This window comes from Hylobates moloch, unplaced genomic scaffold, assembly GCF_009828535.3.
Source record: "Hylobates moloch isolate HMO894 unplaced genomic scaffold, HMol_V3 SCAFFOLD_9, whole genome shotgun sequence".
Classification (NCBI taxonomy): domain Eukaryota; kingdom Metazoa; phylum Chordata; class Mammalia; order Primates; family Hylobatidae; genus Hylobates; species Hylobates moloch.
Window position 1 is genome coordinate 120,178,103 of NW_026652284.1, and position 27,844 is coordinate 120,205,946.

General features: G+C 52.0%; 1 protein-coding gene across 3 annotated transcripts in view; it reads right to left on the reverse strand.

Annotated features, from left to right (window-relative positions):
• Nucleotides 1-27,844, reverse strand: part of TRAPPC9 (trafficking protein particle complex subunit 9) — a 736,107-nt gene that overhangs the window by 135,596 nt on the left and 572,667 nt on the right. For all 3 annotated transcript variants that reach the window (XM_058444536.1, XM_058444535.1, XM_058444534.1), the window contains one exon: nt 14,601-14,701. In XM_058444536.1, the coding sequence (XP_058300519.1) occupies nt 14,601-14,701 (101 nt within the window). The remainder of the gene's footprint in view (nt 1-14,600; nt 14,702-27,844) is intronic.

Below are 27,844 nucleotides of genomic sequence, written 5' to 3' on the forward strand. Positions count from 1 at the left end.
TACCATTAAATGAAATAAATAAATAAATAAATAAACACGGTAGAACAGCTGTCACAGGACACCATTAAGGAAAAGAAATTTACAGACTATGTCTGCAGACACAACCAGAAACGGGACAACGGCAGTCCACGGGCAGGGGATCGGGGTTAAGGAGAAGGAGACTCGCTTTTCATTGCATATCCTTTCTTACCTCCTAAATTCTGAAGTATGTTTGTGCATATTTTTTCTTTGCAAAATAAATAAAGCAAATAAACACTTAGTGCACTGGCTTGCAGGGGCTACCACGCAGAGGGAGAATGGCTTTCCACTGATGTTCTGAGGCTTTCCCTTGAAGTGGGGAGTGGGGCAGTGCTGGGAGGGGGGCAGTCTCTCTTCGCTCCCACACTTACTCGCTGGTGGTCATGAAATCAGCTTTATGATTTTCAAGTTCCCTCTCTGTAAAACAAGGGTGGTTTTATGTATCTGATGAGGTTGTGTGAGGACTGTGTGACATGAGTGAATTTAAATGCCAGCAAAGTCCCTGCAGTAGAGGCTTCTCAGTAAAGGTAGTTATGCTGATTACAAGTGAGAGTCCGCCAGCTGAGACGTGCCTTCGCTCTGTGGCTCAGTTTTGTTATAACCTGGACACCTGGGCCCACCTTGGGTAGGCATAGGGCATGCCACGTTGAGTCCATTTTTATTAGCTCTTGGCTTATTAGGATTAATAACCTGCTACTTGCCACTGTATGGAGATTTCAGACTTCTTTCCTTAGCTTGTTTTCAGAACCTGAAAGCTGCACTTACATCACCCTTTCCTCAGCACCTGCAGGCATTTATACTGTGTCTCTCATTTCCTGCTGGAGGGTCTGCCCCAGCCCCGTGCGCCAGAAGGCACTAGGAGCATACCAGTTGGCCAAATGCCACACCGAGGAGGACTATTAGAACCTTACATTTCCTGGAGTCTGAATCAAATGATGAAAGGCATGGCCCCATGCCCCATTCCCCCACAGGAATAGACGACTGCAGAAATTACCCTTCCAAAACAAGATGCCTCTTAAAGAAAGCAGCAGGCAGCTAGAAGAGGAGGAGTAAGAGCTGAGGTACCCCAGAGGCAGCCCCCCTGAGTCTAGCACAGACTGGCACCAAAGGTGTTCCATAGCAGTTTGCTGGATGGGTGAATATGTGGGTGAATGGATATGTGGGTGGGTAGGTGGGTGGATGGACTGATGAGCAGATAGGTGGGTGAATGGATCAATGGGTAGGTAGATGAATGAGTTGGTGGGTGGCTGGATGAATGGATGGGTGAGTGGGAGCAGACAGATGGTGGTCAGATGAATGAGTTGATGGACGGGTAGGTAGGCTGGTGGATAAGCTGGTGGATGGGCTTGTGGATAAATGAGTGGGCTGGTAGATGGGTTGGTGGGTAGATGGTTGGATAAGTGGATGGATGGATGGGTGGGCTGGTAGATGGGTGGTGGGTAAATGGGTGGATGAGTGGATGGATGGATGGATGGATGGATGGATGGGTAGGTGGGCTGGTAGATGGGTTGGTGGGCAAATGGTTGGATGAGTGGATGGATAGATGCGTAGGCTGGTAGACAGGTTGATGGGTAAATGGTTGGGTAAGTGGATGGATGGATGGATGGATGGATGGATGGATGGGTGGGCTGGTGGATGGGTTGGTGGGTAGACAGGGGCTGGTGGATGGGTTGGTGGGTAGACAGTTGGATAAGTGGATGGATGGATGGATAGGTGGACTGGTGGATGGGTTGGTGGGTAAATGGTTGGGTAAGTGGATGGATGAGTGGGCTGGTAGATGGGTTGGTGGGTAAATGGTTGGATGAGTAGATGGATGGGTGGGTGGGTGGGCTGGTAGATGGGTTGGTGGGTAAACAGTTGGATGGATGAGTGGGTTGGTGGGTAGATGGTTGGATAGGTGGGTGGGTAGGTGGCAGGGATGGGGAATGGATGCTTGGAGGATAAAAGTAAGCGAATAAAAGTCTAGAATAGTGCTTCAAGACTAGTCTTGAGGTGACTGCTGATTTGTCTGGGAACGCTGGGTCAGTCCATCAGCATCTCCCAGCCTCATTTTCCTCATGGATAGAAAGAGGATGCCAATACATTGATCACTGATAGGTGATCATATTATTCATCATAAAAGGGTAACAGTAATAAGTGAACACTCACAACTGCATCAGCTGGACCCTTCCCAGCATCCTGGTTTGGGCAGAACTGTCCCCTTCTCCCCAGCACCTTCCCCTACCCCTCCATCAGGCTGTGTGTGAGTGCCGGGGGTAGGCCAACTGCTCCCTGCACTTACTTTCCCTCAGTGCCAGGCCCTGCTCAGGAGGATCCAGGAAGCCATGCAGAGCACCTCCTCTCATCTGCCTGGACACAGTCACTGTTTCCAAGGAGCTCACAGTCTTGGGAAGAGGACAGACAAATGGCCAGGTAAATGGGAGGAGGTGTCGAGCGGGAGCAGACAAGGGTGATGAAGGCCTCCTACAGTGACAGTTACTTCAGGTAGAAGCAGCCAGGGGCTGGGGGGACATTTCGTTCCACCTGGCTTCTGTTCTAGGCCATATTCCTGTCCTCTATACTAGAGTTTTCTCCAGGGACCTGGCTCAGAAAGATGTAGCCCCGGCTCTAGGATCAGAACCCCTAGTCCACCTCTGGCCTCCAGAAACAAACACCAGCCCAGCCACCATGGCGCCACATTCTGTGCTGGCTCTGGGGTTAGCACCTCCCTCTCCCGGGACTGGAGCGCATCCTCTCAAACTGGCTGCTGCCTTGCTGAGGATCCAGACTGACCCACAGTCAGGCCGTTCGTCTCGGCAGGAGCATGGGTCAGTCAACCACGCTGAAGGCCAGGCTGGCCACAGGCACGCACGCTGCACCAGTAAGACTGCTCTGGGAATGGATCCTCGGGAAGTGACCAGGGCTGTTGCAAGGCAGATGCCAGGAATATCTGCCTTAGAGTTATAAACGGAAAAATGAAACATTAATAAGCAATAATAAGGGACTGTCTCAGTGCATCTGGGCACATCAACATGGAGCTATTTAAATCACGTGGAAGAATGGCATCTACGCCTAGGCTCAAATCTGGCCTTGGACCGATAGGAGGAGGACGGCCTCATTCACTCTTTGATGGAGTCAGCAAACCCTTACTGAGCACCCACAGGTGCTGAGGATGCTGCTGCATTCTCAGGCACCCACCAGCAGCGGAAGACACAGCCCGCAGACAGTACAACCTGAAGGAGAAAGGCACCATGCTGGGGGTGGGGAAGTGCGCAGGCGGAAATGCAGCTGGGCCCAGGCGAGGCACAAACATGTGGGGCCAGGGAGGCCAAGGCAGGCTGCCTACAAGAACCTGAGTTGGAAGGAAAGGGCTGGATAAGACTATGGGAGGCAGCAGGTACGAAGGCCTGAGGGGAGCATGGCTCACAGGCACAAGCAACTGCAGCTGAGGGAGCCTGGAGCCCAGGTCACAGGGAAGATAGGCCCAAGGGAGGGAGGCAAGGATGAAGAAGGCGCTGTGGGCAGTGGGGGGCCTTCTGAGCCAAAGGCCAGGCTTGGGAGTCCATCCTCAGGGCACTGTAGCCACGAGAATTCTCCAGGTAGGAGAACAACAAGCATGGCCACAGGTGGAAGGTCGCCCTAAGCGCCGTGGGGAAGGCAAGTCCTACACGAGCATAACCGGGGGCAGGGACAGCAGCTATGGGACCAGTTGCAAAGCCTCTCCACCCACCGGTTTCTTCCAAAAGCAGACAGTGCTCACCCCACTGGGGCATCGGGAGGAACAGATGAGGGGACGCTGGAAGTTACGCCCTCCTGACAGGCGCAGTAGGTTCTCCACGAACACTTTTTCTTTTGGGGATCAAGATTGCAATTAAGCAGGCTCCCAAATGGTATTTCAAACAGAGATGTTTGCAGCTAAATAGAAGATTGAGGAGTGAAGGTAGACAGGATGGGGGAAGGAGAGGAGGGAGAGGAGAGAGAGACGAGGTAGCAGGCTGGGTGGGGACAGGCCCTGCATCCAGGCTGCCTGGGTTCAGATGGGATGAGGTGGCCCTGGGGCTGCCGCATTCCGGGTTTCCTTTTTCCCATCCACATGAGGGATGCCGTAGCAACCTCCTCCAGGGTTGCCACAAGGACGCAGAAAGCATCATGGAGACTGCGCCTGAAACACAGCAGCCGTGACCACAGATGGAACACCAGGGGCCTGTGAGCAGAGGCCTCTCCAAATGGGGGATTAGGAGCTGGGGCTTTTCCTCTGAATATAGGTTGTTTTCATTTTTTTCCCCCTTCAAAAAGAAGGTAACTGCTTTTATAAAGAAAAACAAACGATCCTCTTTGTCAACGCATGCCCGGGGATGCCAACTGGGCCATGCGAAAGCCTTTGCCCCCCACACCCACTGCCGGGCAAGCTGGGCCTCAGGCCAGTTGCCACAAGCCGTCTGGTCCCCAGGAAGTGGCTCTCAACTCAGGCCGACCAGGCTCTCAGAGTCACCAAAACCACCCAATTCACCATCGTGGTCTCCAGGAAGTGGCTCTCCGCTCAGGCAGACCAGGCCCTCAGAGTCACCAAAACCACCCAGTTCACCTGCCCCAGTGGGCGGAGACTCCTGCATAGCCCTCAGAAGTACTGACTAACACTGGCCTGGAGGAGACGTTTGGAGATGTGGGCTGTGCTGGAAAAATCCACTGCTGGTGCTGTTGCTAAGCTACCTGGGAAGGAGGCAGAGGGCCGGCGGGCAAGCCCAGCTGCCAGGGTGGCCTGGGGCACTCACTGCCACCGTCGGTGCGGCTGTCCTACTGTCCGGCTAGTGGGAGCCGGCTTTCTCACTCCCTTTTCCAGGCAGTCTGAGCTCTGAATGTACTCAGTGACTCGTAGCAGCCATTCTACATGAATTTCACGTTAGAAATAAACAAAGCTCCCCACATGATGTCCATGTTACACAATTTGATGAAAGGGCACGTTCTTGGGGTAGGGACATGTCTCTCTGCAAAGCCCCAGAAAGCACCAGGATGCAGCTCAGCCTCAGAGGCACCAGGCAGGGCTCTGGCTGCTGGCCCCATGGGCTCCAGACTCCTGAACAGAGCTGGCTCAGGGCAGAAGGTGCTGTTCGGATGGAAGCAGCAACACCCAGACACCATGGGATCCACAGCCTGCTCCAGGTGGTCTGTCCCCAGGGAGGCCCATGGGTTCTGAGCCACATCCTCATGCGTACCGGGACTCCTTCCTGGGAAGGTGGCAGCTGGGGGTCAGGCGGCAGCTGGGGGTCAGGCTCTAGTCTGTCTCTCACCTCTGCTTCCAGGACATCTGCACAAGCTCTGAGGCCAGCAAATACCAGGATCTGTGTAAACAACCTGCTGACTGATCTGGAACCCCAGCCCTCATCAGGCTGAGAGTTGCTCTAAGGCAAGGATTGAGTTTATTTTTGGGTCCCCAGCACTGAGGACAGTGCCTGGTGCAGAGTAGTGATCAACAGATGTTTATTGAATGAATAGATGGATCAATCAATCAATCAACCTCCTCCATGCAACCTTAGGCCCCCAGCCTCACCTCCCTCTCCTTACCAGCCCACCCATCTTCCCTGTGGTTCCAGGTTCCATCAACGGCAATCATTTGTCCCCATGAACTATGTCCAGCCCCACCTCACTCTTCTAGGCCTTTGTATCTGCTGTCTGCTATACTCTCTTAGTCATGAAGAGTTTGGACCTTGAGCCATGCTCCCCAAATGTGAGAGCACCACATCTCCTCCAAGATAAGGCAGAGGACTGTCCCGCACACAAGCCATCAGGTGGCTGCTCTGCCACCCAGGCTGGTGTTCCCCTCGTTCCCACATGTGCAGCCTTCACATCACAGCTCAGAACTGGAGCTCACGGTGGGATTTGCTTGGTGATTATTTGGAGAATGTGTACTGAAAATATCCACTCCATAATGTGGCTAAAACCTAATCTGTATTCACTGGATGTCTATGAAAGACAGCACAGACCAATCATTGACGCATCTGAGAAAATACAAAGAGCTATAAAGAGGAAAGTGCTAGCAGTGGAAGAGGCAGGCGGAGGGTGGCACAGTCGTGGGACACTCAAATCTGCATGGCAAACGCTTAGCCCCATTAGTCACCATGACCGGGTCTCTATGGAAACGCCTGGAAGATGGTCCTCAAAATAGACAGTCAGGGAGCACGCTGGGTTTCTGCAGCAGGCACAGAAAGGTCCAGCCCTGCCTCCTGCTCTTCCCACCTGGAGGATGGGAGCAGCACACCCTTTCCAGGACTGTTCACGGGCTGAGACGGAGGGGTCTCGGGAGCCCCAGCCCGATGTGCAGACTCGGGTCCAGTTGTGAGTGTGGCCCTACTCCTGGCCCAGCCCTGCCCTCTGCCTCCTGCCTTGCCGTCAGACCCTCTGCAGCAGGAACACACTCACTCTGGGATTCAGGCCCCAGAAGCAGGGAGATTCTGGTGGTCCCCCACTGCCCGTAGTCTGGCATCAGCACCCACAGCACAGCCCCCAAAGATCACACCCGCCTCTGTGAGCCTCAGGAACACGCTCTCTGCTGGGCTCCTGGGGGTTTCTTCAAACCTCCACTGAGTATCTCCACTTTGCAAAGAGGGAAACCCAAGTTCACAGGACTTGACCACCAGCTGAAGTCAAGACTCACCACGAGGGTGCAGCGGAGGCTGTGAGACCCCAGTTGGCTCAGCGCTGACTCCATGCCAGTCCGAGCCACGCAACTGCTGTCATCATCACACAATAAAGTTGACGGCTTTGCTCTCTGCCAAGATCCCATAAAATATTAATAACTTCTGAGAATCCACACTGAGGGAATCGCCCCAAAACACGAAAAGGCTCTAGGAAAAAGCCACTACATAGAACTTTTATAATAGCAAACATTCTGAAGCAATCTAAATGTTCAACAATAGAACAAGTATTAAATTATCTTGTATTCATTTGATAAAATATAGTTCAGCCCTTAACGATATGTGTGAGACGTGTTTATAACATGGGAAATGCGTATACTTTTGTCAAGCATAAAAAGGGACACAGAAGTATAAATACAGTAGGATCATCCCTATGGACAAAATTAGAATTGGAAAGTAGCAAAAAGACTTGGGAATGCACAAAAATGAATTAGAGGTTGTTTTGGGGATAGGGAAAGGCTATTTTTTTATCTATGTTTTCTGATTTTCTCTCATCTTCTACCATGAGAATATATTCCTTTCATGAAGTGATCTAGCGGGAGGTTGAGATTCTGGTGGAAGGAACTCATATTTGAACCTGAGGCTGTTCCCTCCCAGCTGTGCAGTGCTGGGGGAGACCAGCTGTGCTGAGCTCAAGTTCCTCCTCTATATGGGAGAACCTCAGCCTTCAGGGCTGTGGCAGGGCTTGGAAATAACAACATAAAGACCTCACGCCTGGCCCAGCAGGTGATCTGTACTGCAAAACAGTTGCTTTGAAATTAGAGGCTGGGCCTGCTAGCCCGCACCTGAACTCCTAGCACTTTGGGAGGCCAAAGCAGAAGGATCGCTTGAGGCCAGGAGTTCAAGACCAGCCTGGGCAACATAGGGAGACCCCATCTCTACAAAAATTAACAAATACAAATAACAAATACAAAAATTAGCTGGGTGTGGTTGAAGCGAGAGGATCGCTGAGCCCAGGAGGTCAAGGATGCAGTGAGCTATGATTGCACCACTGCATTCCAGCCTGGGCAGTCAGCCCTGTCTCAAAACTATATACAAATTCAAAAATTCAAGAAGAACCTTTTCCTTTTTGAATTGAATTAGTGAGCCTGCTCTAAGTCAGAGAAAGAATCAGTCAGGCCAGGCCAAAGCTGGGGATACTGAGTCTGCCACGGAACGAGGGCCCGGCCCGGCATGGCAGTCTACGGGTGTGATAGAATCTCCCGCAGGCCATGGGGGCTTCTAGGGAGCTGCAGCCTTAGTTCGTCCTTGGAGGAGACTCTGGAAGAATGGTGAGGGGAGCCCAGGTCATGGGGGGTGGGGCGCAGGGAACATGGCAGCCCCAAAGCCCTGGCTGGGGGTGAGGAGTGGGTGGGTCCGAGACCTGGATTCCACTGCGCAGGACTGGAGGGGAGCTTCCTGGGCTGTGTCCCGGGATGCAGACCCTGAACCACACGTGCTCCTGGTGGGCCTGAAGGAGGGTGCAGGATGTGGTCATAGTGAGGGGCAGACAAAACTCACCCTTTTCTCATGCACCACCACACTGTGGCTGGCTAGCTAAGGTCTGAACTCTCCACTTGTCCCTGCCCAGATGGTAAACTCAACCCAATCACCCATCTCTCTAACCCAACAGAGAGCTCCCTCCACAACACCACCCCAGCCCCTTCCCTTCAAAGCCATCTCCCCTCGTCCCAAATGCCCTCTGCCTGCAGGATCAGGCTGCTCTGGCCCCCGCAGGCTCTCCCCAGGCCTCCCCTGTGTTGGCCCTGCTGTCCTATACCACGCACCCCCTCTCCTAGCCTGGAGTTCCTCGAGGGAATGAAGAGAGAGAAGACAGAGAAAGAAACCAGGGAGATTTTAAATGCTCGATTTGTGAGCAATGGTTACATGGCAAGGAATTATTTGTGTTAGCTTGTTTCATTCTCCCAACATCCCTGCAAGGTGGGTGAGTCACAACACTTCACAGAGAACCAGAGCTCAGAGCATAAGTAACTGCTCAGGGCACTCAGCCAACTTGGCAAAACACAGCAAACTTGAGACCAGAAGCAGGTCTGTGGGATTCGAAGCCAAGATCGTTCCATGGGGTCCGTGTCTGCTTGTTCCTCCACATCCCAAGGGCCTGAACTATGAGTCACAGGGCAAGGTGCCTGTTCTCTCTCTCTTTGTATATACACAGATACATAAATGTGTGATCCCAAACAATGCTCAAAGAGAAGGCTCTGCTCAGAAATGGAAAACCCCCACAAGGCTGCTTTGGGAAGTGATGCCATTCAACTCAGCCGAGGTCCCTGCAGGCTTTTACTGTGATCTTGCTGCAGTCAGAGACCAACTCAGGTGTGCAGGCGGCCGGCATAGCCATGGCTCCCAAGCAAAGCAAAGATGCCAAGGGCCTCTTAAGTGGCGGAATGCAGTAGGAGTGGAAATGGATACCCTGGTGGCCATGGCAAGACCCTTGCCCCAGTGGGGCTCACAGATCCAGCTGTAGCATTGGGGAGGGGGCTGGAGTCACCTTGACCCCTGCTACCCAGTTCAGCTCCCATGCCCTAGGACTTGCAAAGTCTCAAGAATGTGCTGGGGTCCCATTTAAGGTTTAAGGACTTGACCCGACCCAGACCCTCCCTGCACTCCCCACCCTCCTCACAGGGGAAGGCTGAGTGTCCTGTGCCCCCTCGGAAGATCACCTTGGAAATCCGAGTTCCAACAGTGTCCACATCACGATCGAGAGTCACGTGCCCATGCGATGAATAAACGTCTCAAGATCCCTAAAAAGGTTCATAGCCTTTGACCTAGCAGTAACTCTTAACTAGAAAACTTGTCTAGTCAGAAAATCGAATCAAAATGTATGTATTAACACATTCACTGGAAACAGCCAGATATGATAATAGTGAGATAAACTGTGACACTGCAAACAGGAAAATATCATGCCCCGTTTCTGGAAATGGTTCCACACTGTCGTGCTAGGCCCTGGCCTTGGCAGGTGCCGCCAGCGACTGAATGAGCACGGCTGAGCTGCTCGCTGCTGGGGCTCCCGCAGGGACAGGCTCACCTCCTGAAGGCAGAAATGCCTTTCAGATCTTAGCATTGTTTCTTAAAAGCCATGCATTTTCTCCAGCATAAAGGGATTATATTCGCATTATTTGCCAACATGCCTCTGTGCCCACAACCAGCAACCCAAACACCATCAATTACCAAACAGAAAAAGCAAGCCTGGGGAAGAAACGACGTGGTGCTGCAGAAGGAGCCTCCTGCCCTCCCGAGGTTCCTCCAGTGGCCTCTGGCTGGAGAGACTGTCCACACGCTCACTCCAGGAGTGGCAGCAGCTGGACTACCCCACCCTGGGAAATTTGTTTCTTTTGCCTGATAGAATATATTAAGACAAGTTGAACTTCATTTTTATTAGTCTTTTTAGGGAACCCAAATTCCTTTAGATCCAGATGTATTTTCTGTTCAAACCTTAATAATTTAACAAAAATAGATCTGACTGCCAATTGGTTTGCTCAGCACTCATTTACAGAGCATCGCATGTGGTAAGCGCCCCCATCTCCCATCCACCCTTTATACCACCTGAGCTGCTTAACAATCTGCTGAAGTGGGAATTATCATGGTCTCCAAACTAGCAAATAGATCTGCTCTGGTCTCATGATGAAGTCACTCAGCCACATCTGGTGACTGTCCTCAGATGGCTGAAGTGCTGTGTCTCAAACCACCACCCTAACAAAGGCAAGGCCACCTTTCTTTAGTTATGAAAAAAAGAGCCGGCCTCCCAAGTGCTAACCATCTCTCTATGCCATGCAAACGAGACCTCAAAACCACCTTCTCAAATTCTCCAAGAACAGAGACAGAAAAAGATGGCAGCTCTTGGGCCAATTCCGACTCACTGAAAGCAAGAAAGACATGTAACCACCTCTTAATGCCGTAGGCCACACTCCAGGCCGCAGGGCCTCACCTCTCTCCTTACTGTCCCCCAGACTGAAGAGCTCCTGCCTGGGCCTCCCTCTGATGGCAGGCCCACCATGCATAGATGCCAGGAAGGGGGTCTACGCACTGCCCAGTCCCTGGGGTGGGCAAGGGGGTGGTGAGGATGAATGCCACAGATTCAAGGAGAGCCCCTTGTGAGTGTTCACACCAAGGCTCGGGTATATGGCTCCTAGAACTGGGCTCATCTTCCAGGAATAACAGAAATATCTGCATAAAAGACTCTGTAGCTTTTAAAACAGAAGTGATTATAATAAATCATTGTTTTGCAGGCGGTAGGGATTTATGGAGTGCCAGACACATTTACAAATGTCATTTCACTTTGATTCTGAGCCTCAGAGCAACGTGTGAGGTGGCCATGGGAGAGGTCCATGCCGCCCTGAGATGGGGAAATGGAGGCTCAGGGTGCCTCCCTGACGCAGCACGTGGCAGGACCGAAACGTAAATCCAGGACCCCTGGCTCCACCAAAGCCTCTACTACACCACAGAGGGGACTGAAGCACCATGAAGGCCTTTGTGTTCAGACAAGAGTGCAGTGAAAACCACAGCTCTTTTCTCTTACCCTGTCCCCCTACCTGTTCCCCCAGAGACTGCAGTGAAACAAGGTCAACAATGTCAATGAAATGTCACCTCTCACCCTGCACTGAGCCCTGCTGTGGGGGCCAGTATGCATCTGCACAGGCCTGGTCCCACCACTGGCCCACGTCACCTATGGGGAAAGGGAGTCAGCACAGCAGGTAGGAGGGTGGCGAGGAGACAGGTGCGGGTCTCAGAGGAAACAATAGTGCATGGAGGCAGGGGCTGCACTGAGCATGTAATAGACATCACCTCACGTAATCCCTGGAGTAACTTACGCAGCAGGCATCATCCCATTCCATAAAGGAAGGAACTCAGGCTCAAAGAGGTGAAGTGATGTGCTGAAGGTCACATAGCTAACACATGATAGAGCTAGGATCTGAGTCCAGGGCTGCCTGATCCTGAGAGGCCATTGAACCAAACTACATTTCCAAAAGAACTCCCCGAGCCTCCCTATGAAAAAAGGGTGCTACGGATTGAATACCTCCTCCAAAACTCATGTTGAAACTTAATCCCCAGTGTGGCAGCGTTGGGAGCTGGAGCCTTTAATTGGTGATTGGGTTGTGAGGGCTCTGCCCTCATGAATGGATTAATTCATTCAAGGATTAATGTGTTGAGGGATGACTAGGTTCTCATGGACGGGAAAATGGTGACTTTGTAAGAAAAGGAAGAGAGACCTGAGCTAGCACATGAGTATGCTCAGCTCCCTCGCCATGTGATGCCCAGAACCACCTGAGCACTCTGCAGAGTCCCCAGCAGCAAGAGGGCCCTCGCCAGACATAGCTCCTTGACCTGGGACTTTGCAGCCTCTATAACCAAGAAATACATTTCTTTATAAATTACCCAGTTTCAGGTATTCTGCTATAAGCAACAGAAAATAAACTAGTACAAAGAGGAAGAAAATTAGGGCAAGAAATGGAAACAGCATGTAATGCAGCAGGGGGCTGAGCCCGGCACAGAGCCTTCACGCCTCCCAGCAGGCACCTCTGCCCACACAGGCGTGTGCAGCTTCCAGGCTGTTCTGCGCTGACAGGCATCCCGGGGCCAAAGCAACTTCCTAGTCCTGGCTCTAATTGTCCACTGTTCTCTCTAATTTCCCCACTATTGTAAATTTTTAAAGGGTGTTCTTAGTACACCCAGGGGAGAGGGCAAAATGAACAGAAAGGACCTTTATGACCATTAAGGACTAAAGCTTTTCTTCATCTGAAATTCCCAAATTGCCCAGGCTTCTTCCAGCCGCCCAACCAGTTTTCAGGCAGCACTGGGCTGAGGTTCGTCCCTGGCTGGTGGAGGCCTGGTGGCCTGTAACGCAGTGCTCCCAGCTCTGTTCACTCTGGAGTCCCTGGGGCAAGTGCCAGCCTCTGAGCCTCAGCCTCCCTGTTTGTAGACAATGGAGAAAACCTCACTCACGGGACCGTGGCGAGGAGTGCATGGCAGCTCTTACGCAAAATGCCTGGGACAGGAGATGCTCAACAATCCAATCTGATGTGCTGCATCAGGGAGGCACCCTGAGCCTCCATTTCTCCATCTCAGGGCGGCATGGACCTCTCCCATGGCAACCTCACACGTTGCTCTGAGGCTCGGAATCAAAGTGAAATGGCATTTGTAAATGTGTCTAGCACACCATATATCCCTCTTCTCTGTCCTGAGCCTCTCCAATTCCAGAACCCTCCTTACCCTTAGGGCCCACCTAGAACAGTGTCAAGGGCAGTCCGTGCCCTGGGAAGGGCATTGTTTCCCGACTGCAGGGACTTCTGCCCGCTCAGCCTTGTACCATCATAACCTCTCCCCCAGGGCTCTGCTCCTGGGTGCCCCGTTGGTCACCCACCCAAACAAAGGTCCCCAAGCCATCTCAAAAACCCTTACCTGGGGCTGGGGCTGCTGACCCTGAGATAGAAGGGAGGAGCCCACCTGCTGCCCACCTCCCCACCCCAAGTCACTCTGCTCTTTGCTCTTGGGGCCCTGTTCTGCCTGTGGCCCTTCCTTCGCTCATTTGCCCCATGAAAGTCCTGCATAGCCGCCTGGTGGAATCTCCTCTGGCAATAGATAAAATACAGCTAATCCCCCTGGGCCTGACCTCACCCCACGGCCAGGGGGGCCCAGATGTCTTTCCCGGCTCAGCTGTCTGAGTCTAGGGACACAGCTGACTGTGCCCAGGTCATCAGGAGATATATAGGACATTTCCACCTAGAAAAGTGGCTGGGCTATGGGGAAGCCTCCAGAGAACCAAACTGTGAAACCCTCTGCAGAAACACCAAGCCTTTCCTTCCTGCAACCCAGGCTGGCTCAGAGAGGAGGAAGAGTCCACAGAAGGAACCCGAGTGTAAAATGGAAACCCACAGCCGCCACGACGGTGCCCACCTGGTCCCGACAGCTTTCACCTGTGAGGAGCCAGGAGGCAGCCTCTGCAGGATCAGGGGGTCTCCAGGCTGAAGGGGGCTGGTGGAGTGCAAGGAGAAAGGCTTGTTTTCTCCTCATGCCACTGGAATCATTTTCGTGTGTCTCTAGCCCATGAAAGGGGCATAACAAATTTATTAATGAACCGGATCCTGGATCAAAGAGGAGCTACTCATTCACAATGACCTCTTGGGTAAAGAAGAGGAAGAAAGGGGATATATAGGCTTGCAACTGACTGTCTGCAGGGGATCCAAAATAGATGAGCTGATTAAATAATTTCCAGATAATAAAGATTCTCACTTCAATAGAAATACTAAGCTTGTTTCTCAGCAAAATATTTTTGAGTTCAATGTAGAAAGGCACACTGTAGGGTGGAAGTTTCCAGGTGCAACAAGAAGAAGCAGTCAAATAAACTGTGCTAAGCGTCCAGTAATGGTGTTCTCTTGGGGTTGAACACAATGTTGAGTTGAGGCATTTACAAACCAAACAATTTTCCTCACAGACAGCATGAAAAGCTGTCCATGCACAGTCGTGGTGAGTGGGGTGAAGACAAGGGGTTCACCACACCCTGTTCTCTTCTGCCATCCCAAGCTACTCTCAGTTCTGGAAACAGCTGCAGAGCACACACCCCGCCAGACACAGTCAATTGCCATTTCGGAAGACGGCCCACTCTATAGTAAGTGCAAGTCAAGACGTAGGCCAAGATCTGCCTGCTGCACCTGTTTTGACCAGCACTGAGCCCTTCTCATGTCTGCACTGTCACCGGAGTGCTGAGCTGCCCGCCTAGGTGAACCAAGATGCCCCTACACAGAGGTGCTGGTGCAGTATAGTGAGCCCATCTTTTTCCCCCAAGGTTTCCCATGATGACCTTCAGCACTCACCAACATTTGGGGTGCCTAGCCACACCCCCCAAGGCCTTGCTCGTGCATTTGGAGAAAAGGAGCACATCCACCCAGAATCGATGGGCGGCTGGCGGGTACTCACCCCACTGCAGAGGCGCCAGCTGCAGGTGCTCCAGGACGAGCTGGTTCAGGAGTCCTTCCACACTCGCCTCACCGCTGCGCTTCAGGGAGGGGTGAGCCTTGGTCAAGGAAAACGCAACTCCTGCCGAGCCCAGGGACAGAAGAACGTCTAGAAGTCTCTAGACAGAGACCCTCAGATGGGAAACCTCCTACAGCAGATGTCTCCCCTCTTCTGAAGGGACTGTCTAACCAACCACTATGACATCACCCTGGGTATGTGGACATCAGGGGCATATAAAACAGCAAGTGCTTCTCCTCCTACCCCTCAAATCTGGTAAATTAAACTACTGTTATGTAAGAAAGGGAAATCCACTGGGATAATTTTAATCCAACAACTATTCTTGCTGGGGAAAATAAAGAGAAATGGAAGGTTATTTTTCCTTAATGAAATATGCAAACTGGTTCACCGTTCAACACAACCCATGAGTTCCTTGACACGCGTCAGTTTCATGCTGGTTTCACGTCGGTCCCGTTATCCTTCTTGATGTAATTACACATATTACTAAGAACGAGCTCACTTAAGCAAGCTCATAATCGAGGAAGCCATAAAGTCTCTCAGCAAGTATCAGTGGATGAAGAAATTAGGTTTAAAAATGTAGAAAACAGAAATCTCTCTTGCGCTAGTATTAAACAGCCAATGTGATTCTCAAAACAGATCTGTAAACCTCTTTCCCTTTTCCTACATAAGTTAAAGCCACCACATTTAAGTTGCAATAAAAGGAGAAAATTTTAGTTTCTGACATTCTCTAGTGATTGCAAAAGTGGAGAAAACACCCCACCTTCCTTCTTCCTTTCATAAATTAATTACATTCAACAAACACATCCAGTTCACCTGAAGCACACCAAGCAGCACAGCAGGTGGTGTGGCCTTGAGGATGAAGGAAGGGCGGGCCATGCACTCTGAAGTTGAGAGGTTCAAATTCTGGTGAAGGCAGCAACATAGAACCCGAGAATCGCATTGGCCAACCCTGGGGACAGTCCTATGGGAACAAAGCTCCTGCAGTTTGAGGTAGAATGGAGCAGAGGCTGAGCACTGCGACAGGGAGGGAGCAGCACGAAATGGAGGCCCCTGGGTCTCTCCTGCTGGCTCATGGGGGAGTTGGGCTCAGAGGTGCTAAGCAGAGTGGGTATATCCCCCTCATCAATGGTCCAATGCAATAGTCACAGAGGGCTGTCCAGACAAGAAGGCTGCCCAAGAGAGCCAGTCGGTCACACCACCACAGCCACCAGCAGCAGTACAGGCTAAGGTCAGCAACATGCTGGCCTGGGGGCTCGGGAACCCCTACCCACTCCTGTGTCCTATTTTAGCCTTTTTTTTTTTTTTGAGACAGAATCTCACTCTGCCACCCAGGCTGGAGTGCTGTGACACAATCTCGGCTCACTACAACCTCCGCCTCCCAGGCTCAAGTGATTCTCCTGCCTCAGTCTCTTGAGTAGCTGGGATTACAGGCACCCGCCACCATGCCCAGCTAATTTTTGTATATTTTTAGTAGAGACGGGGTTTCACCATGTTGGCCCAGACTGGTCTTGAACTCCTGACCTCAAGTGATCTGCCCATTTCAGCCTCCCAAAGTGTTGGGATTACAGGCGTGAGCCACGGTGCCCAGCCCTAGTTCAGCTATTTTGGACTTATTTCAATTCTTCCCAAATACTGTGTGCTCTCTCTGAATTCCAAGCCTCCCCTCCCACACTCTGTGTTCTGCCTGGAAATGTCTTTCCCTGCCCTCTTCTCTTTCCTGACTTTATATCTCAACCTGACCTTGCTTCTCCTGCAGGAACCCTGCAGAAGGCGCGCATGTATCCCATGACAATCTGCTAGACACGTCATCTTCCTGTTACTTGGCTTCAGTCCTAGCCTGTGAGCTCCATGAAGGCAGAGACCTGGTCTCAGGGCCTAGAACAGTGTTTGGTTCACAGAGGTTGCTCAATATATATTGCCTGATGAATAAATGAACACTAAACGAGCAAACGTCCCAGGTGGGAGTGCAGGGGCCACGCCTCATTCAGCAGCACAGCCCGTAGCCCCTCCACACGCAGCACAGCGCAGTGGCTGTGAGACTCAGCAAACCTCCCTGCACCTGATGCCCGGGGGCCTGCTGACGGCTTCTGCACATTCTCAGGGTTCACTGCTCAGGGTCTTCTTGCTCCTGGCTCCGGTCCACACATGCTGCTTGCTTCATTCCACAGCAACCCAAATGTCTAACTCATCCCGTCCTCCCCCAGTAGAGAATCCGAGGGCTTGGGAGCTGTGGCTGAAGCTCTGAGGCTGGCAGAGGTGCCCGGCCCTGAGTAAACAGCCCCTGCCCTCACTGGCTCTGCTCCCTCTCTTCTCTTCGTGGAGCTTGGTGCTGAAAAGGGCAGGTTCTGGAGACTCAGCCCAACTTTGAATCCTGGCACCACCACTAATGAGCTTTGGTTAATTTACTTAAAGTCCCTGGCCTCACTTTCTTCATCCGTAAGACGAGCATGCTAGCAGTGCTAACTTCACAGGGCCATCACGAGGAGTGCACACGGAATCATACTCCTGGCCTGTGCGTAGTATTAAGTAAGCGTCGCCTACTGTTAGCATCAGCCTCATCCCCATTCTTCTCTCTCCTGTTCCTCCTCCCTCTCGGAGGAGATGCAGAAACTTCTCTCCTTGCCCCAGGAATTCAGCCATCATTTCTGTTGCCTCAAACTCCCTTGGGGATCTTACTCTCCCGCAAGCAATTTATCAAAGTGTTTCCTGCAAAGATAATTCCCTCCCTTAGAAGAGTTCTCCAAACGAAATTTTCTCCATCTCATTACACACACAGCCCATGTTTGCTGAACTGATACTGTTACTGATAAATACTCTGCAATGAACTTTTAATTATCTTATTCTGCCCTGTGACAATCCTGGAAGTTCGGATTCTAGCATTCACCAAATTCATTCAGTAGTTGACAGGTAGCTATCTGCTAGGGTTTAGGGTTATGGAGCTGACGGTGACTCAACAGACAGTCTTTTCAGAACATGCTGACCTCCAGCAATCACACTTCTGGGTTTATACCCAAAAGAACTGAAAGCAGGGACTCAGACAGATATTTGCAAACCCATGTTCACTGCAGTGATCTTCACAATAGCCAAAGGGTGGAAGCAGCCAAAAGTCCGCCAACAGATGAATGAATCAACAAAATGTGGTCTTATCCGCAAAATGGAATGTTATTCGACCTTTAAAGAAAAGGACATTTTTGACACATGCTACAACACGGATGAACCTTGAGGACATTATGCCAAGGGGAATAAGCCAGGCACAACAGGACAAACACCTATGATTCCACCGATCTGAGGCACCTACACTGGTCAAATCCAAAGAGACAGAATGGATGTGGGCGGGGCAGGGGAATGGAGACCCCTCCGCTTCAGCCATAGCGAAAGCAGGTGGCCGAATCACTGAGCTGAACAGCGGTCCCTTCTCGAGAGCCAGTCCCCAGGCACAGTCAGCCACAGACATTTTCTAACTTCACTTGGGGCCTGAATTGCCTGAACTAGGTGCTGGGTTACGAGAATGAATGTTTCCAAGAGTGCTCAGTCCCTGAGGGAGACAAGGAATGGGAGGGAGTGTTTCATGGGTGCCCAGTTTCAGTTTGGGAAGGTGAAAAAGTTGGGGAAGCAGATGGTGGTAATGGCTGCATGATAATTTGAAAATATTTAACACTCCTGAGCTGTACACTGAAGCATAGTTAAGAAGGTAAATTTTCTTAAAATGCCGACCCAGGAAGGAGGCTATAATTAGGAAGTGGAGCGACGCTACGGAAGCCCAGAGGAAGCCATAATCAGGTACAGAGAACTGAGAAATCTCACAGGGTAGGGGCACCTGAGCAGAGGGCCACAGCAGGAGCTCGGGAAGCCCTGGACAAGGACGGCCCCCCTGCAGCCCCCTCGTCCTTCCTAAGGCAACTTTGCAGGCAGCTTCCCCCAATCAAGCACGCAGCCACCCTGTGTGTTCATTCATGTTGCATCAGTGGCCATTCCCTCCCTCAGCAGTCAGCCTGCATCTCCGTGACGGGTGTCCCTTCTCGGGGAGTAGGCACAGGAAGCAACAACTGGGGATCGGGGTCCTGCCTTCCTGCATCCCCCACAATGAGGACGGAGGCCGCCGCCCCAGGCCTGTTTTGAGCGCCAGCAGCAGCGAGGCACCCCTCAAGGAAGCAGTGCCCTGCAGCTCCTTCATCTTTTCACAAAAGCAAATCCGACTCTCCCTCAAGGAGCCCCACAGGTGGAACCCAGTGGGTGCTTTGGATGTCCGGGGTGTTTGGGACCTCAGGCAGGACCTGCGTGTTCCCTTCCCAAGCCCTAAGCCACAACAGGGAGGTCAGGCCCTATGGGCATCTGGCCATTCAGGCTGTCTGTTCAGAGCACCCCATCAGGGCTAAGGAGGTGCCCTGCTCCAGGCCCAGGGACATCTGCAGAGGTTGAGCTTGCTCCCTACCACGGCACCCTTCTCAGGAGAAACAGCCAGGCCCAAAGACACCATGTCCGCCTGCCCAGGGCAGTCCGTGGCCAGCCAAGCCCCAGACTCGTGGTGAAACCAGGTTCCCATTCATCTCCTGGGAGGGCCTTAGGCTCTGGATACATGGCAGGCTCACAGGTGGAGAGAGGGCTGGCCTGGCTGGGCGACGAGGGGTCAAAGGCCATTGTGAGGGGCCCCTTCCCAATCTGTTTTCTCAGCTTTCAAATAGGGGAGGGCGAAGGCTTGTCTCCCTCAGGGACTGGGCACTCCTGGAAACATCTGTTCTCATAACCCAGCACCTAGTTCAGGCGATTCAGGCCCCAAGTGAGGTTAGAAAATATCTGTGGCTGTCTGTGCCTGGGGACTGGCTCTCGAGAAGGGACGGCTGTTCAGCTCAGTAATTAGGCCACCTGCTTTCACGATGGCTGAAGCGAAGGGATCTCCATTCCCCTACCCTGCCCACAGCCAAATTCCTGAGTAAATGGCAACCCACGCTCAGCCTCCCAGAAATTTTATTTTCTTAAGAGGAGTTGCTTAGTATTAAGAACTCATTGGCTGGGAAGGTTTGTGTCTTTATGAGCAGGGCATTGCAGGGTTTCATTGCCATGGATAATGAGTGAATTGCTTTTCTTCCTTTGAACCCACAGATTTGAATATCCTCATTTTAATGCTCAAGGCACCATATTAAATTACTTGTCAAGGTGAGGAATGTGAGAGTAAGGGAATCTCATCAGCAAAGATTAAAGAACTTTTCTGAAGGAAGGCAAGGAAGCAAAGCATGCATCTGGCACGTCAGAGAGGCCCAGGGACACCTGTCCAGTGGTGAAGGGGCAGGTGCTCAGCCCAGGGGCCTGCACTTCACCCTCCCTGCAGTCTTGCTGGGTGAGGGCTGGAGCTAGGATGTAATCCCAGGGCTGTGTGGTTCCCATGCCTATGCTTCCCCATGCTCATCTGCTCAGGCTGGGCCCTGTGCTGGATGCAGGGCTGCGAACCCAGCTCAGCGGCACATGCAGCACCCTCCTGGAGCTCCTGGTCTGGTGGCCACAGGCCAGGTGGGACTGGCTGCACCCTGCTCCCCCCTGGGGCTCCCTGAATCCATGAGGTATCATCAAACTCAGGGCTTGACAGCTTTTCAGAGGGCAGACAAAAAATGCAGAGCCCACCATAACCCCACGGATCTGCACACTTGTGGGGGTGGGCAGACCAATAGCCAAGAGCTCCCATCTCCAGGGTGCCTGCTGCAAGCAGGGCCCGCTCTAAGCAGCTTACACGTGCTCAGTGATTTAACGTTCATCATGGCATTACAAAGTAGGCATTATCTAATTTGCAGAGAAGGAAAGAGAGGCACAAATAGGTCAAGAAACTGGCCAAGGCCACACGCCACATGGCAGCCCACTCTGCCCCCAGAGGCTGCATTCTCAGCCACTGCCAAAGGCCTCCAAGTTACAGAAACTGGGCAACAATAAGAGGCCCCAAATGTCATGTTTCTGTGTGAATATGTGCGTGCACACCACTGCGAATGGCACATACCCATACACAGGCTGCCACGGGCACATACCCATACACAGGCTGCCACGAGCACATACGCCGCAGCACCCCAAGTCCCGCACAAAGGCAAGGCTGCTAAGAAGCTTCAGGGCCCTGCTCCTTCCCAGCCGGGGAAGTCCCCTGCACTGCTGTGCTGCTCTGGCCCCCACCCCGGCATGGGGCCCTCTCTCCCCAGGTAGTACTACTCAAGGGACACCATGATGGCTCATACCAGGACCCTCCCAGGAGAAGGTCAGGGTACAGGGCGGGAAGTCCCAAGGTGGCCCTGAGACTCCAGCTGCCTCTCTCTGGAGAGGAGGTGAAGGAGAACCTGCTGCAGATGAATTGATGACAGTCTAGCTCTCAGGACTGTCTGCCCTCAAGAATCTCAGAGGCAGAGGCCCTAGGGCCCCACTAGGATAAAGAGACACAGGAGAAAATGTGGAGACAGAGGAAGACAAAGAACAGACCAGAGAGCTGGCCCTGCGAGCATTACGATGATGACATCTCCCAGTCACGAGTAACATGCACCACAGGTTTGGGACAGGCACCCATGGTTTATTTTCTTGGAAACAGTACAGTGTATTCCAAAAATGCTCAATTCCAGGGCTCCTAAGATTGCCCCAGCCTGACCCACACCTGCTCCAAAACTGCTCTGGCTTTCCTCCACTATAGAAGCACACAGCAGCTTGGGCACTCCTCCACTACAGGAGCGCATCGAGGCGCAGGCATTCCTCCACTGTGGAAGCTATAACATGGTGTGGGCATCCCTCCACTGTGGAAGCTGCACCATGGCGTGGGCATCCCTCCACTGTAGAAGTGTGTCAAGCCACAGGCACTCCTCTGCTGTAGAAGCTGCACCATCACTGGCACCCAGTCGTCTATCAGCCGGTGGAGGGGCCCTGGGTGCAGTGTTCACAGCCTCAGTCCACAACGGCACCTCCTCTGGACAGAGGGAGTCCCCAGTGCCCGTTCTGCAGGTGGTCAGGAGGATGAAAAGATAGAGGGGAAGGCTTTCAACTTTACTGATGCTACAGGCCCTGTGGGAGTTAAAGAGAAACTCACTCTGCCCTCCAAGGATTTACAAACCGAGACGTGCCGTGTTTCTCGTAGCCCTGGCGAGGGGCTCCTTCCTCTGTGCCCCACAGCCCTGGCGAGATTCCTCTCCTGTGGAGCTTCAGGGGCTCCATGCTAACTGTCCATTTCCATGTCTGTTTTCATAGCGGACTTGGAGATCCACATCCTCACCACGTGCTGCAGACCCGGACGCACCCTGCTCTCTCCTTTCCAGGCTCTGTGCCCAGCTCTTCTGGAATGTCCCTCTCCTTCTACCTGGCAGACTCCTCTCTCTCAGACCCAGCACAACCATGCCCCTCAGGGGAGCTGACTGAGCACAGCCACATGCCCACCCTGCCCTGGCGGACTGCACAATGCTGTTTCGAGCATGATCCAGCAACGCTGCAGTTGGCACTTGCATGTCTCTTTCCCTTGAGGAACTGTGAGCACCTTTCTTTCTTTGAAGCTCTCATGTCTCATGCAACTCCCGGGACCAAAAGTAGTTCCATAAACATGGATTAAATAATGTAATGAAAGCATGCATGGCAAGTCTGCATGAACGCAGGCATAAAGAAAATGATGGTATTCATCAAAAGCTGCCCTTCACTGGCAGTGCACCCACAACTCATCTTCAGCATGAGGAACAGAGTGGCTCCCTGACGATCTACCCTGGCACACCAGGAGGTAACTGATGCTGGCCCTCGGCACAAAGTCGGCACACACAGCCAGTACCGTCTAACACATGAGGGGACCGAGCCTCGGGAAGGTCAAACAACTTGCTGGCTTTGAGTGACAGGCAGGATGCTAGCCCCAGCCTGGGATGCCACTTGGCACCACGTGATGCTCACAGAGTGGAACTCCTCCCTGCCCACAGGGGCATGGGGCGGATGCAATCCTGCACCCAGATAACTCCAACCAGTCCTGTGGATTCTTCTGTGGCAACCGCTTGGCACCAGCATCCCTGCCCACAGCCACCCTGCATCTCCTCAATCCCTGTTACTCCATCGGTCACACCAGCCCTGCGTGCTGTGACACTGCTGGTGGGAAAACACAGCCAGTGCCCTTTATGAGAATTCTTAGAGGTTTCGGGCAATTAATTTTGATTTAGGGTAAGTTTCTAGAAGGTCTCGGGCTGACTCAGGGCAGCCCCCTACACTTTCTACCTGTCGAGTCCCTGCACCAACGAGACCCTCACCGAGCAGTGTGCAAAGCTGTTTCTCTCCTTGCAGGGAGGCCCAGGAGTGAGCCAATGCCAACCCCCAATGAGACCACTGGTCACTGTGCACACAACTGGGTGATCCTGGAGGGTGCTGTCCTTTCCGGGAGGGGTCAGCTCTGCTGAGTCACTATGCCCCAAGCCCCCACCTCACCATTGGCCTGGGCTCAGCCCCACTGCTGTGGTGCCCTGAGTGTGCCACCCCTCCTAGGAAACGCCATCCCCTGCAGAGTGTGAGGGGACTGGACCCCGGGAACTAGAGTGCCTGCAGCAGAGGAAAGTGAGGCTGCTGCTTCTCTTTCCCTTGCAGCCACCACAGAACAGAGCAACTTCCTCTTCAGTAAAAAAGACATCAGATCTCACTTCCTCCGCTCCTGACCAGACCCCTGTGAGCCATGCTGTGACTCACTCTAATCAAAGGCAGGGGAGAGTGGAAACGTGTGTGCCGTGCTGGCAAGATGAGCTCAGTTTCACTGTTTCTGGTTTCAGTGTTCAGCTGTCATCTCATGGCCCTCATGGCTCACAGGCACACAAAGTCACGCTCAGAGCAGTGACCAATTCTCAGTGAAGAAAACGCTCCCACTGGCCAATTCTCAATCTCAGAGTCGTCCAACTGGGTCCCAGAGCGGAAGGGGGAAGAGAGGACACGCTGGGACATGGCTGAGCCGTGCTGGGCACTACGGCAAGTGCTGTGCGTGTTCCCTTCAACCAGGTGGGGCCAGGACAGTTGCCACTCTCACTCAGGGAAAGAACCAGAAACCAGAGGGCTCAACCACACATCCCGGGATACTCAGGGACAGAACGGCCACCCCTGGAGCCACGTTAACTCCAGAGGCCAGGCTCTTTCCTGCAAAACGACATCTCCAGAGGAAAAGGATCTGCTCAAAAGCCCATCTGCCAGACTGGTAACGATATGGAAGTGGACAAGCATCCCTACTGCGAGGCGGGGGGCACACAGGCACGCTCCCACTTTGCGGTGATATTCTGCAGCGGGAAAGAGGAAAGAGAACCTTGTCTATGAAATCACATGAAAAGTTTCCCAAGATATGCAGTAAGTGAAAAAAGCAAGATGCAAAATGTATACATACCTTTTGTGTAAAAAAAAAAATTGGGGTAAAAAGGGTGTGTTTGCATGTACTTATTATTTCAGAAATAAATTTTGTAAGTTTCTACAAGAAACAAAAGTGGGCACTCTGGGAGATGGAGAGGGAAAAGGGCAGATGGGAATGTCTATTTTTTAAAACGATTTTGAAACGTGTGCCTAAAGTAATACAAAAATTAGCATAACAAAAGTAAACAATAATATGCCCTTGGTAACACCATGAACAAAACTAAATGCTGAGAGCTCGCTATGGGCCTGGGACGCTGGGACACAGCTGCACTTGAGTGTGGGCCTCACCCCGGTCAGAACTGAGAGGCTCTAGGGAGGCAAGTCACTGATACATCTGGGCTCAAAACACACATTTTTGTTTTTCTTTCTTTCTGCTTTCCCTCCTGATTCTCTTTGGAGTTTATTTTCACTTTCTTGAAATTAAGACCTAGACTATGGCATATTACTCTCATTAAAAAGTCTCACACCAGGCTTTGGAGGCAGACAGCAGCCCTGTGCCTGCAGAGCAGAGACCATGCCTAACAGTCCCGGCCAGGCTGAGAAGCTCTGCAGTGATTAGTCCAGGGAGCAAGTCCGCCTGTGAGTAATTACCAAGTTGCCAAATGGTGCTGGAGCTTTGGAAGCCATTCCAATAGCATATTTCTATATTAATTTGCTTTCGGACGTGAGCCATAAAATTATACAGCTGAGCTAATAAAGCTAATTACCTGCATGCATATCCGACTTCCTTTCAGCCCTGTAAGCCACCCAAACAGTCTTGCATCTCAGCCTGTGCACAAGAATGGCAAGGCTGGCTGAAGGCAGCGATTACAGCCACAGTTGTAATACTACAGCATACAGTGGCAATGGTGGCAGTGATGGGGGTGGCTACTATCTCTTAAATACATGGACTCTGGCACTTGGAGCAAGAGGTCAATCCATAACGATGATGACAATAGTAGTTCCTATCATTATTGCCACCATAGAGAACATTTCCAAGGTACTTGCTGTGAGGGATGCCCTGGGTAAGTGCTCAACACGCATATTCTCACTGGAATACTCACCACTTTCAAGCTAAGACTTCAGAATATGGTGGGTATGAGTCAGGTACTGTTATTTTCATTTCAAAGATTTTTCTAGAAAACTGAGGCTCATGGAAAGAAAAAGAAAGCCAATGCCGCTAGCAAGTGGCAGGGGCCAGGCTTGAAGCCAGGCAGGCTGACTGACCCCTGAGCCCACACTCTGCTCTCTGGCTTTCAGAGATTATTCAATATATTGTATTGATTCCTCACAGTAACCCTGGAAACCAGGAGCCATGAGTCCCACTGGACAAAGATCCTGCTGTCCACGGGGCCAGGCTGTGCCAGGGCCCTGCAGTTGGCCAGCAGCTGGGTCAGTGTCCACACCAAGCCTGGCCAGTGTTTTTCCAGCCCAGAGGGAAGCCCAGCACGGAGCTCTCCATGGTGCTGAAGCAGCTGCCTCCCCTCAAGGCTCTTCCTAGTCACTTGAGGATGAAGTTTCCAAATCGTCAACAGGTTTTTACCCCCACCATTCTGCCCCTGCCTCTCAGGAGACAGAGATGAAGACACTGGCAGCAGAACTGTGAAATCACTGCTGGGGCCAATCCAGGCTTCACAGAAGTCCCCTAACCCATGCCCACTGTTTAATGACTGACATCCCTGTGTGCCTGAGCCCTAAGAAGACCCACGTCCCAGCCCAGCTCATGTTCTCAAATCTGGAGCTGCCCACAGGCAGTTTCTAACACCCTTGCAAGGAAATACAAATTCCTCTCACAGTGTCCTCCAAGCTTGCCACTTTCTGCCTCAGAGACATGGCTGAGTTACTTGGAGTCCATTACAGTTTGCTCACATGCCCTGCTGGTCAAACACCTGTGCAGGCAGTGAGCCATGAGGTCCAGGGGCCGGGGCTAGCCCTGCTCAGTTTAACCTTCCTCTGCCATCCCTGCTCAAACCAGCAAGATGAATGAGGAGGCAGCCCCACCTTCCCAACTGCTTAGCTTCTTGGCCTTCCCATGGGAAAATATTATTTCAAAGAACAGAAAACATGCAATCCAATCCACTAAAGAAAGAATTCAGAGGACTGCTTGTGGTTCCAAGCCCTGGGAGAGGAAGGGACAGTGCCCCGGTCACTGCCACACAGTAGAGGCTCCACAAATGCCTGCTGCTTTTCACTGAGCACCTGTGATGTGTCAGTTACCTACAGATCATCCCACTTAGTCCTCACAACTTCAGGTTTAGGAAGCCTCCTTGAGGATGTTAGGTAATGCTCCCAAAGCCACACAGCCAGAAAGGGGTAGATTCAAACTCACCCCCGTGGGGATTCAAATTTGGGGTCTGCTGCTCCAATAGCAGCGCCCTCTTCCCTGTCCAGACTCCTCCCATGAATCTGTGTTTCCAGCATAACCAGCCTGAAGTCCACAGCATGCCAGAGTGACGGGGTCAGGAGCTCACCTTCAAAGTAGCACTAAAGACACGGAGACTTTTGGGTGCTGTGGAACGTTAGAGGCACTTGTGTCACCCCTTGGACTCGGAAAGCCTTTTTCTCCTGCGAGTTCACACATGAAGTTTTCTGGGGGACGACATAAGGCAGTGGGAACACAGATGTGCTCTGCATTATTGGCTTAGGCCAATAACGGTGTCAGCTCATCCCCTGCCAGTGAGATGGTGATGTGTAACTCCAAGAGTAAGTGGCGTACATAAGTGGGGCTCCTCCTAGAAGAAGGGCAAGGGGCGGCTACTTGCCCAGGAAGAGCAGCCCCAAATATGGCAGGCAGGGAGCCCCAGCACAGCACTTGGCAGGCTGCCCCTTGGCTCAGGGCCCCGTGCCTCACTTCCACAGTAGCGCCAGCCACCCTGGGCTCCAGGTACTTGTGGCCATGACTGATTTCCCAAACTAGACCCTGGTAAGCATCCTGAGGACAAGGGGCAGGTTTACTGTCTCCGAGTCCCTAATTCATTTCCACAGAGTTGGTCAGAAGTACAAATCAACTGAATGAATGATTTTTTTTCCAGGAATGATGCAGAAGGAACCTGATGGTAGCTTTCAGTTACCACCTATGCAAGGCCACAGTTTATCAACGAATGTCTACCCACACAAGCTTGTGTCCGGGAAGATTTACTGAGCACCTACTCTCTACCTGGCACTGGAGGAAGCCATGCTTCCTCAGAGCAGTGGTCTTATGTGTGTGTTCAGCCCACAAAGATTACACAGCACACTCAACTCAGAGCCACATTCGAGCTTCATGACCGCCACATGCAAGATGCAGAGGATGTGGCTCTTCTGTGAAGGGGAAACTGAGATTTACAAAAGTTGCATATGTCATACCCTGCTCTCTCTGACAGTATGAGATCTCAATCCCTTCCATGAGTTTAAAAATCTGGCTTGAATAGAAAAAAATACACATTGAAAAAACAGAAACAGGCTGGGCACAGTGGCTCACGCCTGTAATCCCAGCACTTTGGGAGGCTGAGGTGGGCGGGTCACCTGAGGTCAGGAGTTCAAGATCAGCCTGGCCAACATGGTGAAACCCTGTCTCCACTAAAAACACAAAAATTAGCCAGGCATGGTGGTGGGTGCCTATCATCCCAGCTACTTGGGAGGCTGGGGCAGAAGAATTGCTTGAACCCAGGAGGCAGAGGCTGCAGTGAGCCGAGATCGCACCATTGCACTCCAGCCTGGGCAACAAGAACAAAACTCCGTCTCAAAAAAAAAATTAAAAAAAAAAAAAAAAAACAGAAACAAATGAAAAAGGATATTTAGTTGACCCTTGAACAGCATGGGGTCAGGGGTGCCTACCGCCTACACAGTTGAAAATCCACATGCAA